This window comes from Vombatus ursinus, unplaced genomic scaffold (assembly GCF_900497805.2).
Source record: "Vombatus ursinus unplaced genomic scaffold, bare-nosed wombat genome assembly UNPS02014779.1, whole genome shotgun sequence".
NCBI classification, from domain to species: domain Eukaryota; kingdom Metazoa; phylum Chordata; class Mammalia; order Diprotodontia; family Vombatidae; genus Vombatus; species Vombatus ursinus.
Window position 1 is genome coordinate 37030968 of NW_020954557.1, and position 13763 is coordinate 37044730.

General features: G+C 36.4%; 1 protein-coding gene across 1 annotated transcript in view; it reads left to right on the plus strand.

Moving 5' to 3' along the window:
- TTN (titin) overlaps positions 1-13763 on the plus strand; it is a 325691-nt gene that overhangs the window by 226052 nt on the left and 85876 nt on the right. Inside the window, exons 202-229 of the mRNA XM_027865699.1 lie at positions 305-574; positions 669-971; positions 1085-1387; positions 1665-1852; positions 1944-2058; positions 2205-2489; positions 2714-2865; positions 4383-4530; positions 4647-4824; positions 5179-5300; positions 5389-5676; positions 5768-6064; positions 6170-6356; positions 6990-7105; positions 7197-7496; positions 7702-8001; positions 8282-8387; positions 8491-8687; positions 8782-9087; positions 9192-9470; positions 9917-10216; positions 10320-10622; positions 10750-11112; positions 11460-11762; positions 11899-12198; positions 12478-12774; positions 12877-13161; positions 13256-13549. Of these exons, the coding sequence (XP_027721500.1) occupies positions 305-574; positions 669-971; positions 1085-1387; positions 1665-1852; positions 1944-2058; positions 2205-2489; positions 2714-2865; positions 4383-4530; positions 4647-4824; positions 5179-5300; positions 5389-5676; positions 5768-6064; positions 6170-6356; positions 6990-7105; positions 7197-7496; positions 7702-8001; positions 8282-8387; positions 8491-8687; positions 8782-9087; positions 9192-9470; positions 9917-10216; positions 10320-10622; positions 10750-11112; positions 11460-11762; positions 11899-12198; positions 12478-12774; positions 12877-13161; positions 13256-13549 (6885 nt within the window). The remainder of the gene's footprint in view (positions 1-304; positions 575-668; positions 972-1084; positions 1388-1664; positions 1853-1943; positions 2059-2204; positions 2490-2713; positions 2866-4382; positions 4531-4646; positions 4825-5178; positions 5301-5388; positions 5677-5767; positions 6065-6169; positions 6357-6989; positions 7106-7196; positions 7497-7701; positions 8002-8281; positions 8388-8490; positions 8688-8781; positions 9088-9191; positions 9471-9916; positions 10217-10319; positions 10623-10749; positions 11113-11459; positions 11763-11898; positions 12199-12477; positions 12775-12876; positions 13162-13255; positions 13550-13763) is intronic.

Sequence of the window (13763 nt, forward strand, 5' to 3'; positions counted from 1 at the left end):
CTAAAATGAGTGTTTTACCGTAAAATGCCTTTCTGTTTTGGTTTAATTTGTTTCCAGGTACTGTCCAGTTAAGCATAATATATCTACTCACATACCATCACTATCCCCTCATTTTCATGATAATCCAGAATTTGGTCATTCAGGAAATAAAATGTAATTATAAATCATTTAGCTCATGTTTTCTACTTGAAGAAAAAAGAGAAAGATTTGTTCAAGTATGCTACCAACTTACTGTAAAAACCTCCCATCTAGCTAACTAAAACAAATAAGCTAAAAATGGTTCCTTGTCTTTTTCTATCACTAGCTGCACCTAAAATCAAGACTGGAGACCAGGATCTTGTGGTTGATGTTGGGCAGCCTTTGACAATGATTGTACCCTATGATGCCTACCCGAAAGCAGAAGCTGAATGGTTTAAAGAAAATGAAGCTTTACCTTCAAAAACAGTTGATACTACAGCTGAACAGACCTCCTTCAGGATCTTGGAAGCCAAGAATTCAGACAAAGGAAGGTACAAGGTTGTGTTACAAAACAAACACGGAAAAGCAGAAGCATTCATCAATGTGAAAGTTATTGGTAAGCTTTTGAGTCATTGAGAATAGAATGGCTAAAGCAGAAGAAAAGGTGAGCATTCACTAAAAATGTTTCTTTCTTCCCCAATGAATCTCAGATGTGCCAGGGCCAGTCAGAAACTTAGAAGTGACAGAAACATTCGATGGTGAAGTGAGCCTAGCCTGGGAAGAGCCATTAAGTGATGGTGGCAGCAAAATCATCGGTTATGTTGTTGAAAGACGAGATGTCAAGAGGAAGACGTGGGTGTTAGCCACTGATCGTGCAGATAGTTGTGAATTTACTGTCACTGGACTTCAAAAAGGAGGGGTTGAGTATCTGTTCCGTGTAAGTGCAAGAAATAGAGTTGGGACTGGTGAACCAGTTGAAACAGACAATCCTGTGGAAGCAAGGAGTAAATATGGTAGGTGATTGATTTGGAAGAAAAATATCACTTTATCTTCTTATTCGGTTTCTCCCAGAATAATGAAAAGTTTGCTAATTATGTCCTCCTTTTTTCCTGGGGAAAAAATCTAGATGTTCCAGGTCCTCCTCTGAATGTAGCCATCACTGATGTAAACAGGTTTGGTGTCTCACTTACATGGGAACCACCAGAATACGATGGTGGTTGTGAAATTACAAACTATGTCATTGAATTAAGAGACAAGACTTCTATTAGATGGGATACAGCTATGACTGTTAGAGCTGAAGACCTCTCTGCTACTGTCACTGATGTGGTAGAAGGAAACGAATACAGCTTCCGAGTTAGAGCGCAAAATCGCATTGGAGTTGGAAAACCAAGTGCTGCTACACCTTTTGTGAAAGTTGCAGATCCAATTGGTGAGCACATAGAGAAGTAATTGTTAAATGGAGCCCAGAAATTAGATTTTTTTTCAAATATGATACAGTAATCAAATAAAAATTAAGGATTGAATCAGCTTTCAGAAAAAAATAAAGATGTAAAAATATAGGGCATGAGTTCATATTTTTAATTGTTGTATTTAGTAAACTTGTTATTTTACTTAATATGGGGGTAATAGGACCATTTCAATTAGAAAATATCACAGAATTAAATGGTTCATTTTTACACATGAATCTTTTCTTGGTTTTACTGCAGAGAGGCCAAGCCCTCCTATCAACCTTGGTTATTCTGACCAGACTCAGTCATCTGTTCAACTTTCATGGGAACCTCCACTAAAAGATGGTGGAAGTCCTATACTGGGCTATATTATTGAGCGCTGTGAAGAAGGAAAAGACGACTGGATTCGTTGTAATGTGAAACTTGTCCCTGAGCTAACTTACAAGGTAGGGAATTTGGAACTAAAAAGAAATGTCTAATATATTTCTATGGTTTTGAAGCTGATTAGTTTTTACAAAGGTGGATTCTTATTTTTAGGTTACTGGATTAAAACAAGGAAATAAGTATTTATATAGAGTCTTTGCAGAAAATGAGGCTGGAATTTCAGATCCAACTGATGTTCTTGGCCCACTAACTGCAGATGATGCATTTGGTAAGTGAAGTGATGTTTAATTTACTTGAATAGGGATACTGTAATTTTATATAGCATGTGCTTTGGGGTGGTAAGAGAAAATAAATATTTGCCTTAAAAAAAAAAGCATGACTGTTTTAGTAACATATTAATTTCCCCCTTGGCAGTTGAACCAACAATGGATTTAAGTCAATTCAAAGATGGCCTGGAAATTATAGTCCCAAACCCAATCAAGATCCTTGTGCCAAGTACTGGTTACCCAAGACCAACTGCAACCTGGTCCTTTGGAGATCAGGTCTTAGAAGCAAGTGACCGGGTGAAGATGAAGACACTATCCGCTTATGCTGAGCTTGTCGTTTCTCCAAGTGAACGTCCAGATAAGGGCATTTATACATTAAAACTGGAAAATCGTGTGAAAGCAATTTCTGGAGAAATCAATGTTAATGTGATCGGTAAGGAACCAAACTTTTAATGAATATTTATATGTATGTGTATACACATATATATGTATATATATATATACATATATATGTATGTATATACACATAGCAGTTTGTAAACCTTAGAGCACTATATAAATGTAAGCTATTATTACTATTAATATCTAAAGTTGTACAGTATTACCAAATGTTAATTTGAAATGTTAATGATCTCAAATTATGAATGCATTCCTCAGCTCGCCCAAGTGCACCAAAAGAACTGAAATATGGAGACATCACCAGGGACTCTGTACATTTGACATGGGAACCGCCAGATGATGATGGGGGAAGCCCACTGACTGGATATCTTGTTGAAAAACGAGAAGTCAGTCGTAAAACATGGACCAAAGTGAGTACTTAGCTGGGTTAGACGGTCAGGCTTAGTAGTAAATCCCACAAGTCCAACTAGGCAAAGTTTTCTTTAGAAAATACTATTCTCAGGCAAGTTCCCTTTTAGATATTCAACATCCTTCTAAGGTAGTCAAAGAGTAGCTCCTGGTTTTGTGGGCCTGATCTGATTTTCAGAGGTATTGGCACATATGATTTGACCCCTTGTAAGCATACAGTATTCACCTCTGTATGCCGCGGGACTTTTTGATGAGAATAAGTACTTCCTTTCCCAATTGGAATAATTTTTAGACCATAAACCTTAAAAGTTCTACATAAATGCAAGTCATTATCATTATCAGGGCCAGCAAGATGGTACAGTGGATAGAGTGCCAGGCCTGGAATCAGGAAGACTCATCTTCCTGAGTTCAAGTCTGGTCTTAGATACTTACTAGTTGTGTGACTCTGGGCAAGTCACTTAACTCTATTTGTCTTACTTTCCTCATCTGTAAAATGAGCTAGAGGAATAATTGGCAAACCACTCCAGCATCTTTGCCAAGAAAACGTCAAATGGGATCATGAAGAGTAAGACATGACTGAAACAACTCAAACAATAACAACAACATTATTATCATAATCATCATCGGTGGTGATAGTAGCAGCAATAACAGTAGTAGTAGTAATAGTAGAATAATAGGGATCCTCCTCCATTAGAATAAATTTGGTACCTGGGGCTGGCCATGACTTCCTCTTTAACATTGTCCTTCCCCTTTAACATTGTCCTTCCCCTTACATTCAAATTGTTTTTCACACTCTCCAAGTTTACCAGCTTGCAGGAGAATATCTGCAACTGCATTTACTTCTGTGCAGCCTATTTAGAGAAAGAGTATGGTGTAAACAGAGAGCTAGACTTAAGGTCAAGAAGACCTAGGTTCAAATATAGCCTACGACATTTACTCTGAGTCTCATTTACCTCACCTGTAAAATGAGGATAATATTGCCTATAGCACCTAACTCATAATCAGGTTGTTGTAAGACTCAAGGGAAATAACATATAATACTTTGCAGATATTAAGGTGCTATGTAAATGTGACTATTGTTATTTTAAGGGTTACTTACCTTCACCTTAGAAGCACCTAGGATGGAGAGTGGATAGAGCACTGGACCTGGAGTCAGGAAGACCTGAATTCAAATCCACCCTCATGTACTTATTAGCTATGTGACTCTTGCAAGTGATAGCTTCTTTCTGTCTTAGTTTCCTCAACTGTAAAATGCTGACAATAATAGAACCTATCTCCCAGGGTTGCTGTAAGGATAAAATGAGATAATATTTGTAAAGCACTTTGCACATCTTTGAAAGTACCACATAAATGCTAGCTATTATTATTAATCATTCCATGTCCTATTTTGTGACTTTCCCTACAATTAAAACAAATGACAATATTTCCTGCTGGAAGCAATTTTCCCAAAGTCAATGTAAAATGATTTGGGAAAGGCTTTGTAGAACTAATTTATTCTGCACCTTTGGTTTTTTCCCAGGTTTTGGACTTTATAACTGACCTAGAATTCACTGTTCCTGATCTTGTCCAAGGAAAAGAATACATATTTAAAGTTTGTGCACGCAACAAGTGTGGTCCTGGAGAACCTGCATATACTGATGAACCTGTAAATATGTCAGCTCCTGCAAGTGAGTCACTCTGTGATGTTTTATAGCCTTCCTGTTATGCTGCTTTTTCTTCAATATATTGATTTTTAACATTGTATTTGTATCGTATCGATGGCCATTCTCTTTCACTTTTATAGCTGTGCCTGACCCACCAGAAAATCTGAAATGGAGGGATCGAACAGCCAAAAGCATTTTCCTAACATGGGAACCACCGAAACATGATGGTGGTTCACGTATCAAAGGATATATAGTGGAAAAATGTCCTCGTGGTTCTGATAAGTGGGTAGCCTGTGGAGAACCAGTTGCTGAAACCAAGTACGTTCCTTAATTATAGCACACCAAAATACTCAGTAATGCTCACTAAAATGCCTTTCATTTGGGAAATGTTAAACTGCTATAATGTTATTTTTTCATTAAGAATTTTTCTTATTCCTTCTGAATGATTTAAGCAGGTGTAAGTTGTATTTCATTATTTGAAGTTTTGTTTTCATTCATGTTTTTAAATTTAAAATATTACAATTTAAACTTGATTTTAAAAAATTAATATTGCAAACCTTGACTTATACACTAGTTTTTTGGAAGTTATTTGGAGGAGAGAATACTTAGATTATTGTAGTGCCTATTTTAGATGTGAAAATACAACTACTCAAAATTATATTTGCTTGACAGAATGGAAGTAACAGGTCTTGATGAAGGTCAGTGGTATGCCTATCGTGTAAAGGCTCTGAACAGGCTAGGAGCTAGCAAACCAAGCAGGCCAACAGAGGACATTCAGGCTGTGGATTCACAGGGTATGTTCTTATTTTTTAAAAATGAATCTGTTATGTCTTCTATTTTAATTCTTCTTTGAATTTACTGATATATTAATTTTCTCTTCAGAGGCCCCAGAAATCTTCTTAGATGTAAAGTTGCTTGCTGGGCTCACAGTGAAAGCTGGCACAAAGATAGAATTGCCTGCTACAGTGACCGGCAAACCTGAACCTAAGATTACCTGGACAAAGGCTGATGCCATTTTGAAACAAGACAAAAGAATTACCATTGAAAATGTTCCCAAAAAATCAACAGTGACCATTGTGGACAGCAAGAGAAGTGACACGGGCACCTACATCATTGAAGCCGTCAACGTCTGTGGACGTGCTACTGCCGTGGTGGAAGTCAACGTTTTAGGTAACAACATTTCCTTTCTTAAGAGTGACAAAGAGGCTTATTCATTAAATCAAATTGGATAAGATGTACTTGTATTTTATGCCATCCACAGATAAACCTGGACCTCCAGCTGCATTTGACATCTCAGACGTTACCAGTGAATCATGTCTTCTAACATGGAATCCTCCAAGGGACGATGGTGGTTCCAAGATCACAAACTATGTAGTAGAAAGAAGAGCAACAGATAGTGAAGTGTGGCATAAGCTGTCATCAACAATAAAAGATACAAAGTTCCAGGCTACTAAATTAATACCTAATAAAGAATATATCTTCAGAGTTGCAGCAGAAAACATGTATGGTGTTGGTGAGCCAGTCCAGGCTAGCCCAATAATAGCCAAATATCCATTTGGTGAGTTAATGTACTTGACATGTCATTGAACATTGACCTGAATTATTAAGTTAAATCTAAGTGCAAGTTCAATGTCACATATTATTGTCTTTTAAAAAAAAATAGAGCCACCTGGACCTCCAACACGCCTTGAACCTTCTGATATAACTAAAGATGCCGTAACTCTAACATGGTGTGAGCCAGATGATGATGGTGGAAGCCCAATCACTGGATACTGGGTTGAAAGATTAGATCCTGATACTGATAAGTGGGTTAAATGCAATAAGATGCCAATAAAAGATACAACATACAGGTATACAATGAAAAAAAATACATAAATGATTAAAGTAGTAATAATTCCTCTATTTTTTTGAGAATGAAAAGTTTATTATAAGAACATCAAGGTAGAAGCACATTGATGAGCTGATCACTTGCGCTGCCCTCTAAATATCTTTTAATCATTAGTATCATTTCAGCTTTGCCCTGATTTTGTTATAATGTTTTGGTTTAATATTAAAGTAATTTCTTACTTGTTTTTGTTTTAATAAATTGATTCAGTAATTTAAAGTCTGCTCCATTGAGGGATATGTTTATTGACTAAATAGTAAGCATTGATTTTCTAGAGACTCTGAAGTATTTAGAATTTGATTTATTATATTACTGCCATTGTTAACCATCATTTGATTATAGCATATTTTACAAATTACTGATAGCATCTCTGTAGCAATAAATATTTTTATCACTCAATCTCCAACAATTTTAAGTTTCTAATAAATGCAGCATAAAACATTTATATACTATGGCAGTATATTATAGCAGGTTGGGCTTGTAAGTCTAAAAAATTGAATGAATTAACCTCATATATAAAATAAACATATTTCTGATTTAATAAATAATTTATAATTAAAAATAATTTGTTAATATATATTCTCTTCTCAATTTAAAGGGTAAAAGGTCTCACCAATAAGAAAAAATACAAATTCCGTGTGTTAGCTGAAAATCTTGCTGGACCTGGCAAACCAAGCCGATCAACTGAACCAATCTTAATAAAGGATCCCATTGGTATTATGCATAAAATTACTTGTGCCTCCTTTAACATTTGATATAGATTCTTGTGCCTTTAAAACTAAATAATTATTTCCTGTCGGTGCAGATCCTCCATGGCCCCCTGGCAAGCCAACCGTAAAAGATATAGGGAAAACATCACTCTTGTTGAAGTGGACAAAGCCTGAACATGATGGAGGGGCAAAGATTGAATCTTATGTAATTGAAATGCTAAAAACTGGAACAGATGAGTGGGTTCGAGTAGCTGAAGGTGTTCCTACCACTGAACACTTCCTCCGAGGACTCATGGAAGGGCAAGAATACTCATTCAGAGTTAGAGCAGTGAACAAGGCAGGGGAGAGTGAACCCAGTGAACCAAGTGATCCTGTACTTTGCAGGGAAAAACTATGTGAGTAGTTCTTCAATGTAACTTCATCTCATCTTTATTAAACACATTACTTACTAATGTGTATCTGAATGTCGCAAAGAGACTATAAACTCTTTTAAATTCTAAACCATAAATTATTTTATAACTTCCTAGTTCTTTGGCAAAGCCTAAACATTTGACAATCAAATTAAGTTAAATTTGGGTTTCTATATTTCCCTTCCTATAGATCCCCCATCACCACCTCGCTGGCTGGAGGTCATTAACATTACTAAAAACACAGCAGACCTAAAATGGACAGTTCCTGAGAAAGATGGAGGCTCCCCTATCACCAACTACATTGTTGAAAAGAGAGATGTGAGGCGCAAAGGCTGGCAAACAGTGGATACAACAGTAAAGGATACTAAATGCACGGTCACACCACTGACAGAGGGTTCTTTGTATGTATTTCGGGTTGCTGCAGAAAATGCCATAGGACAGAGTGATTATTGTGAAGTTGAAGACTCTGTCCTAGCCAAAGACACCTTTAGTAAGTGTTCTACCTTAATATTATTATTAACAATATTATAATGAATCATAGTATAGAAATATCAACATTATATTAATTTATTCATTATATTTAATAATTATGTGATTGTATACTATATCATATATGATAATTATGTAATTGATTATAATTATAATAATTAATTATATTATATTATGTTGTTATATATTATACAGTATCTGTTAAAAATTAATATTTGAGGTAGATTATTGCTTTTTTCAATCACTGTTTTACTTATCATTCACCCTTTTTTTCTCCCTAGCCACTCCTGGACCACCCTATGCCCTAGCAGTGGTTGATGTGACCAAAAGACATATTGACCTAAAATGGGAGCCACCGAAAAATGATGGTGGAAGACCAATTCAGAGGCAAGAATTAGACCAATGTTTAAAGTAAAATGTCTAGTGAATTGAAAAAGTTAAACATGACCTGTTTCCCTAAGACTCATGAAATGCTTTATTATTTAAACAGATATATTATTGAGAAGAAAGAAAAATTAGGAACTCGTTGGGTCAAGGCTGGAAAGACTTCAGGACCTGACTGTAATTTCAGAGTAACTGATGTTATTGAAGGAACAGAAGTTCAATTCCAAGTGCGTGCAGAAAATGAAGCTGGAATTGGTCATCCAAGTGAACCCACTGAAATTCTCACTATTGAAGATCCAAAAAGTGAATAATCATTCATGTTTTTCTGCATGGCCTAGAGCTTTCAAAATAACACTGTAGAAAGTCAATGTAAACGCTCTCTTTTCTTTCCCTTTAGGTGTTCCTTCACCTCCCCTTGACTTGCATGTAACTGATGCTGGCAGAAAGCACATTGCCATTGCTTGGAAGCCACCAGAGAAAAATGGGGGAAGTCCTATTATAGGATACCATGTTGAAATGTGCCCGGTTGGCACTGAAAAATGGATGCGAGTCAATTCTCGTCCAGTGAAAGACCTGAAATTCAAAGTAGAAGAAGGTGTTGTTCCTGACAAGGAATATGTTCTGAGAGTGAGAGCTGTCAATGCTGTTGGAGTCAGTGAACCATCTGAAATCTCTGAGAATGTTGTTGCCAAAGACCCAGATTGTAATTATGATGTTTCTATAATAGTTGACATTTTTATTATACAGATTTTCCAATACTGGAGCTTTTGAACATCATCTCTTCTTCTTTTTCCTTATATTTTACAGGCAGGCCAACCATTGATCTGGAGACTCACGACATTGTTGTCATTGAAGGTGAAAAGTTACATATTCCTGTTCCCTTCAGAGCAGTGCCAGCCCCAACCATTACTTGGCATAAGGATGGCAAAGAACTCAAAGCAAGTGACAGATTAACAATGAAGAGTGATTACACTTCTGCACACATTGAAGTGCCCAAGAGTGTCCATGCTGATGCTGGCGTTTACACCATTACACTTGAAAATAAACTGGGCTCAACAACTGGGTCTGTCAACGTCAAAGTCATAGGTAATAATCATTCTTTGAAATAACATCATACATTCAGGACATATTACAAAACAAGTGTGAAGTGTAAATATGAATGACCTCCCTTTTTGATACTGATAAGTTTTTTCCATGTGATAACTAAGTTATCCTGCCAACTATTTCTGCCAAAAAGGCTCTCAGGTTCTAAAGAATGAACTTAACAATTAAACTGTGTCAGAGAAATGTAATTTTATTAAGCAATGAGTGATAGACTAATTTTAAATATATAATAAAACGTAATTATATATATAAATGTATAATAAATATATAAATATATAATAAATATATATAAATATATAATAAAATGTATAATAAAACTCGATAAAGTATTTCATAGATTTTAAGAATTCACATTTATTCATGCAGAAAATATTTCTAATCTTTACTCTGTTTATTACGATAATTATTATTAATATTATTTGAAATAGGCCTTCCTGGACCATGCAAAGATATTAAAGCAAGTGATATAACCAAAAGTTCATGCAAGTTAACATGGGAGCCTCCAGAATATGATGGTGGCAGTCCAATTCTTCACTACGTCCTAGAACGTAGAGAAGCTGGTAGAAGAACATATATACCTGTGATGTCTGGTGAAAACAAACTCTCTTGGACTGTAAAGGATCTTATACCAAATGGTGAATACTTCTTCCGAGTGAAGGCTGTGAACAAAATTGGTGGAGGCGAATATATTGAACTGAAAAATCCAGTCATTGCTCAAGATCCAAAGCGTAAGTTTGGCACAGATGGGTGCCAGAAAAGATTCGATGTATATTTTTTGTTTTAACAAAATGGATGTTTTTCTTACATTTACATAATCTTCTGATTCAACAGAGCCCCCAGATCCACCTATTGATGTTGAAGTTCATAATCCCACGGCAAAGGCAATGACTCTTACATGGAAACCACCTTTGTATGATGGAGGAAGCAAGATAATGGGTTATATCATAGAGAAAATAGCTAAGGGTGAAGAGAAATGGAAGAGGTGCAATGACTTTTTGGTCCCCATTTTAACCTACACAGTGAAAGACCTTGAAGAAGGAAAGGAATATCAATTCCGTGTACGGGCAGAAAATGCGGCTGGCATCAGTGAGCCTTCTCGTGCCACTCCTCCAGTCAAAGCTGTGGATCCCATTGGTAAATTTAGTTTGTTGGGTTTATGTCTTCCCTACGGTAAACTAAGTGAGGAAAATATTTGTATGATTACATTGTTAAAACTAAAGGTAAAACCATACTTTTTTTTAAAAAAAAAAAATTATTATAGATGCTCCGAAAGTCATCCTGAGGACAAGCCTAGAAGTTAAGAGAGGTGATGAAATCTCACTTGATGCAACTATTTCTGGGTCACCTTATCCAACAATTACATGGTTAAAGGATGAAGAAGTTATTAGACCAGAGGAAATTAAAAAGCGCCCCAGAACAGTGGTTAGGAGGAAGAGAGGTGAAGTTCAAGAAGAAGAACCATTCGTCCTGCCTCTGACAGAACGTCTGAGCATTGACAATAGCAGACAAGGAGAATCTCAGCTACGTGTTCGCGATTCTCTTCGACCTGATCATGGCATGTATATGATCAGAGTGGAAAACGACCATGGCATCGCCAAAGCTCCCTGTGCTGTCACTGTGCTAGGTAGGTGTTTCAATCCAATTTGGACATCTCTATCAAAAATGTAGTGAAAACCAAGGCAACCAAGGGAGAAATAATCTCAGAGTCATGTAGTAAGTAATTAAGAGGAGTTATAAGGAAGGGAAAAATAAATACTTGAAGACATTTTCACAGTCTCATTCTGTGCTAAAATGATTGCAGAAATCAGATTTCACTTCACTCAAGCTTTCCTGCCATTTCATCACTATTCTCTGAAAGCAGACATGGGGGATAGAGCATCTATTATCCAAAGGGCAGGCTAACAATTACAGTTGCAATGACAGTCACTTATACAAGCTATTTGAAATCCTTGTTTTCATTTTAAATATTAGACACACCTGGACCTCCAATCAACTTTGTATTTGAAGATGTTAGAAAGAATTCAGTCACCTGTAAATGGGAACCTCCACTTGATGATGGTGGCAGTGAAATCATAAACTACACTTTGGAAAAGAAAGAAAAGAAAAAATCAGATGCAGACTGGACTGTAGTTACCTCAACACTCCGGCACTGCAAATATAATGTTCCTAAACTGATTGAAGGAAAGGAATATGTCTTCCGTGTGAGGGCTGAAAATAGATTTGGACCTGGACCACCATGTGTTTCAAAACCACTTTTAGCTAAAGATCCATTTGGTAATATTTTATTAATATTTATCTACTATTCTTACCATGTATTTGGCACTGATATTAACTGATCCAGGTGGTAAAATTGATTGTTTGTGAAATACCAGTGATAGCACAGGTCGTTTTTGGTTTTTTTATTTTTCAGAACCACCTGATGCACCTGATAAGCCCCTTGTTGAAGATGTTACCAGCAATAGCATGCTAGTAAAATGGAATGAACCTAAAGATAATGGAAGCCCCATCTTGGGCTACTGGCTTGAAAAACGTGAAGTCAATAGTACTCACTGGTCTCGTGTCAATAGAAGTCTTCTAAATTCTTTGAAAACAAAAGTGGATGGCCTTCTGGAAGGACTAACCTATGTCTTCAGAGTATGTGCTGAAAATGCAGCTGGTCCTGGAAAGTTTAGTCCACCATCTGATCCCCAAACAGCAAGGGATCCAATTTGTAAGTACTTTCTTATACAGATAGGGAAGAAGATAAGGGCTTAGAGTGGGGGGTGGCGGTGGGTAGTGAATATATACATATTTACACATATATATAATAATGTATTATATTATATATTACATACAGATATATGGATTTTGATGTATATTCTATTATATAACATATTACATGTTTGTATTAATGTATATGTATGTTATAACTGTATATGTATGAATAAATATAGATACAGATAAGCACTTAAAAACAAATAGTGAGTTTTGATAACTGTGCCTTTTCTAGCACCACCTGGACCACCTGTACCAAGAGTGACTGACACAAGTACTACCACTATTGAATTAGAATGGGAACCCCCAGCTTACAATGGTGGTGGGGAAATCATCGGCTATTTTGTTGATAAGCAGTTGGTTGGCACAAACGAATGGTCACGTTGCACAGAGAAAATGATTAAGATCCGCCAGTATACAGTCAAAGAAATCCGAGAAGGTGCTGACTACAAACTTCGTGTGAGTGCTGTCAATATTGCAGGTGAAGGACCACCTGGGGAAACTGAACCTGTCACAGTAGCCGAACCTCAAGGTAATAATTCATCTTCAAGACTTAAAAATTGTCTTCCCCTGTGGGTGGGTGAAGTTTCTGTCTTTTCATTTAGCTTCATATGTCATTGTTGTTTTCCAACAGAGCCTCCACATGTGGAATTGGATGTTTCTGTCAAGGCTGGAATCCAGATAATGGCTGGGCAAACTCTGAAAATTCCAGCTATTGTCACTGGTCGCCCCGTTCCTACCAGAGTATGGACCGTAGAAGATGGAGAGCTAGATAAAGAGCGTGTTGTCATAGATAATGTGGGAACCAAATCTGATCTAATTATCAAGAATGCTTTGAGAAAAGATCATGGCAGATATGTGATCACTGCTACCAACAGCTGTGGTTCCAAATTTGCAGCAGCCAGGGTTGAAGTTTTTGGTAAAAAATATTTCATGGATTTTTCTGGGGGCATTCTTACATAATACAACATTTTTCCCATTTTTTTTCTTATGCAACATATTTCCTTTTTCAGATGTTCCTGGTCCAGTTCTTGACCTTAAACCTGTTGTAACAAACAGAAAGATGTGTCTACTTAACTGGTCTGATCCAGCAGATGATGGAGGGAGTGAAATCACAGGCTTCATTATAGAAAGAAAAGATGCCAAAATGCACACTTGGAGACAACCAATAGAGACCGAGCGATCTAAGTGTGACATCACGGGTCTTCTTGAAGGACAAGAATATATGTTCCGTGTTATAGCTAAGAACAAGTTTGGTTGTGGCCCACCTGTTGAAATAGGACCAATCCTTGCAGTTGATCCGCTAGGTAAAATAATCTTTTCTTTATAAATATAAATCAATTGAATAATCTTTACTTCTATGTACATTAGTTAGTTTTATATTTTTAAACCTTCATCCATCAAAATTTCTGTAAGTACAGAATACTGTTGGTAATTAACTCATTTGCCATAATTTCAAAGTAACTTTGTCTTAAAATAAACATAACTTTCACAATCTTATAAAATAGCAAAATATATTCT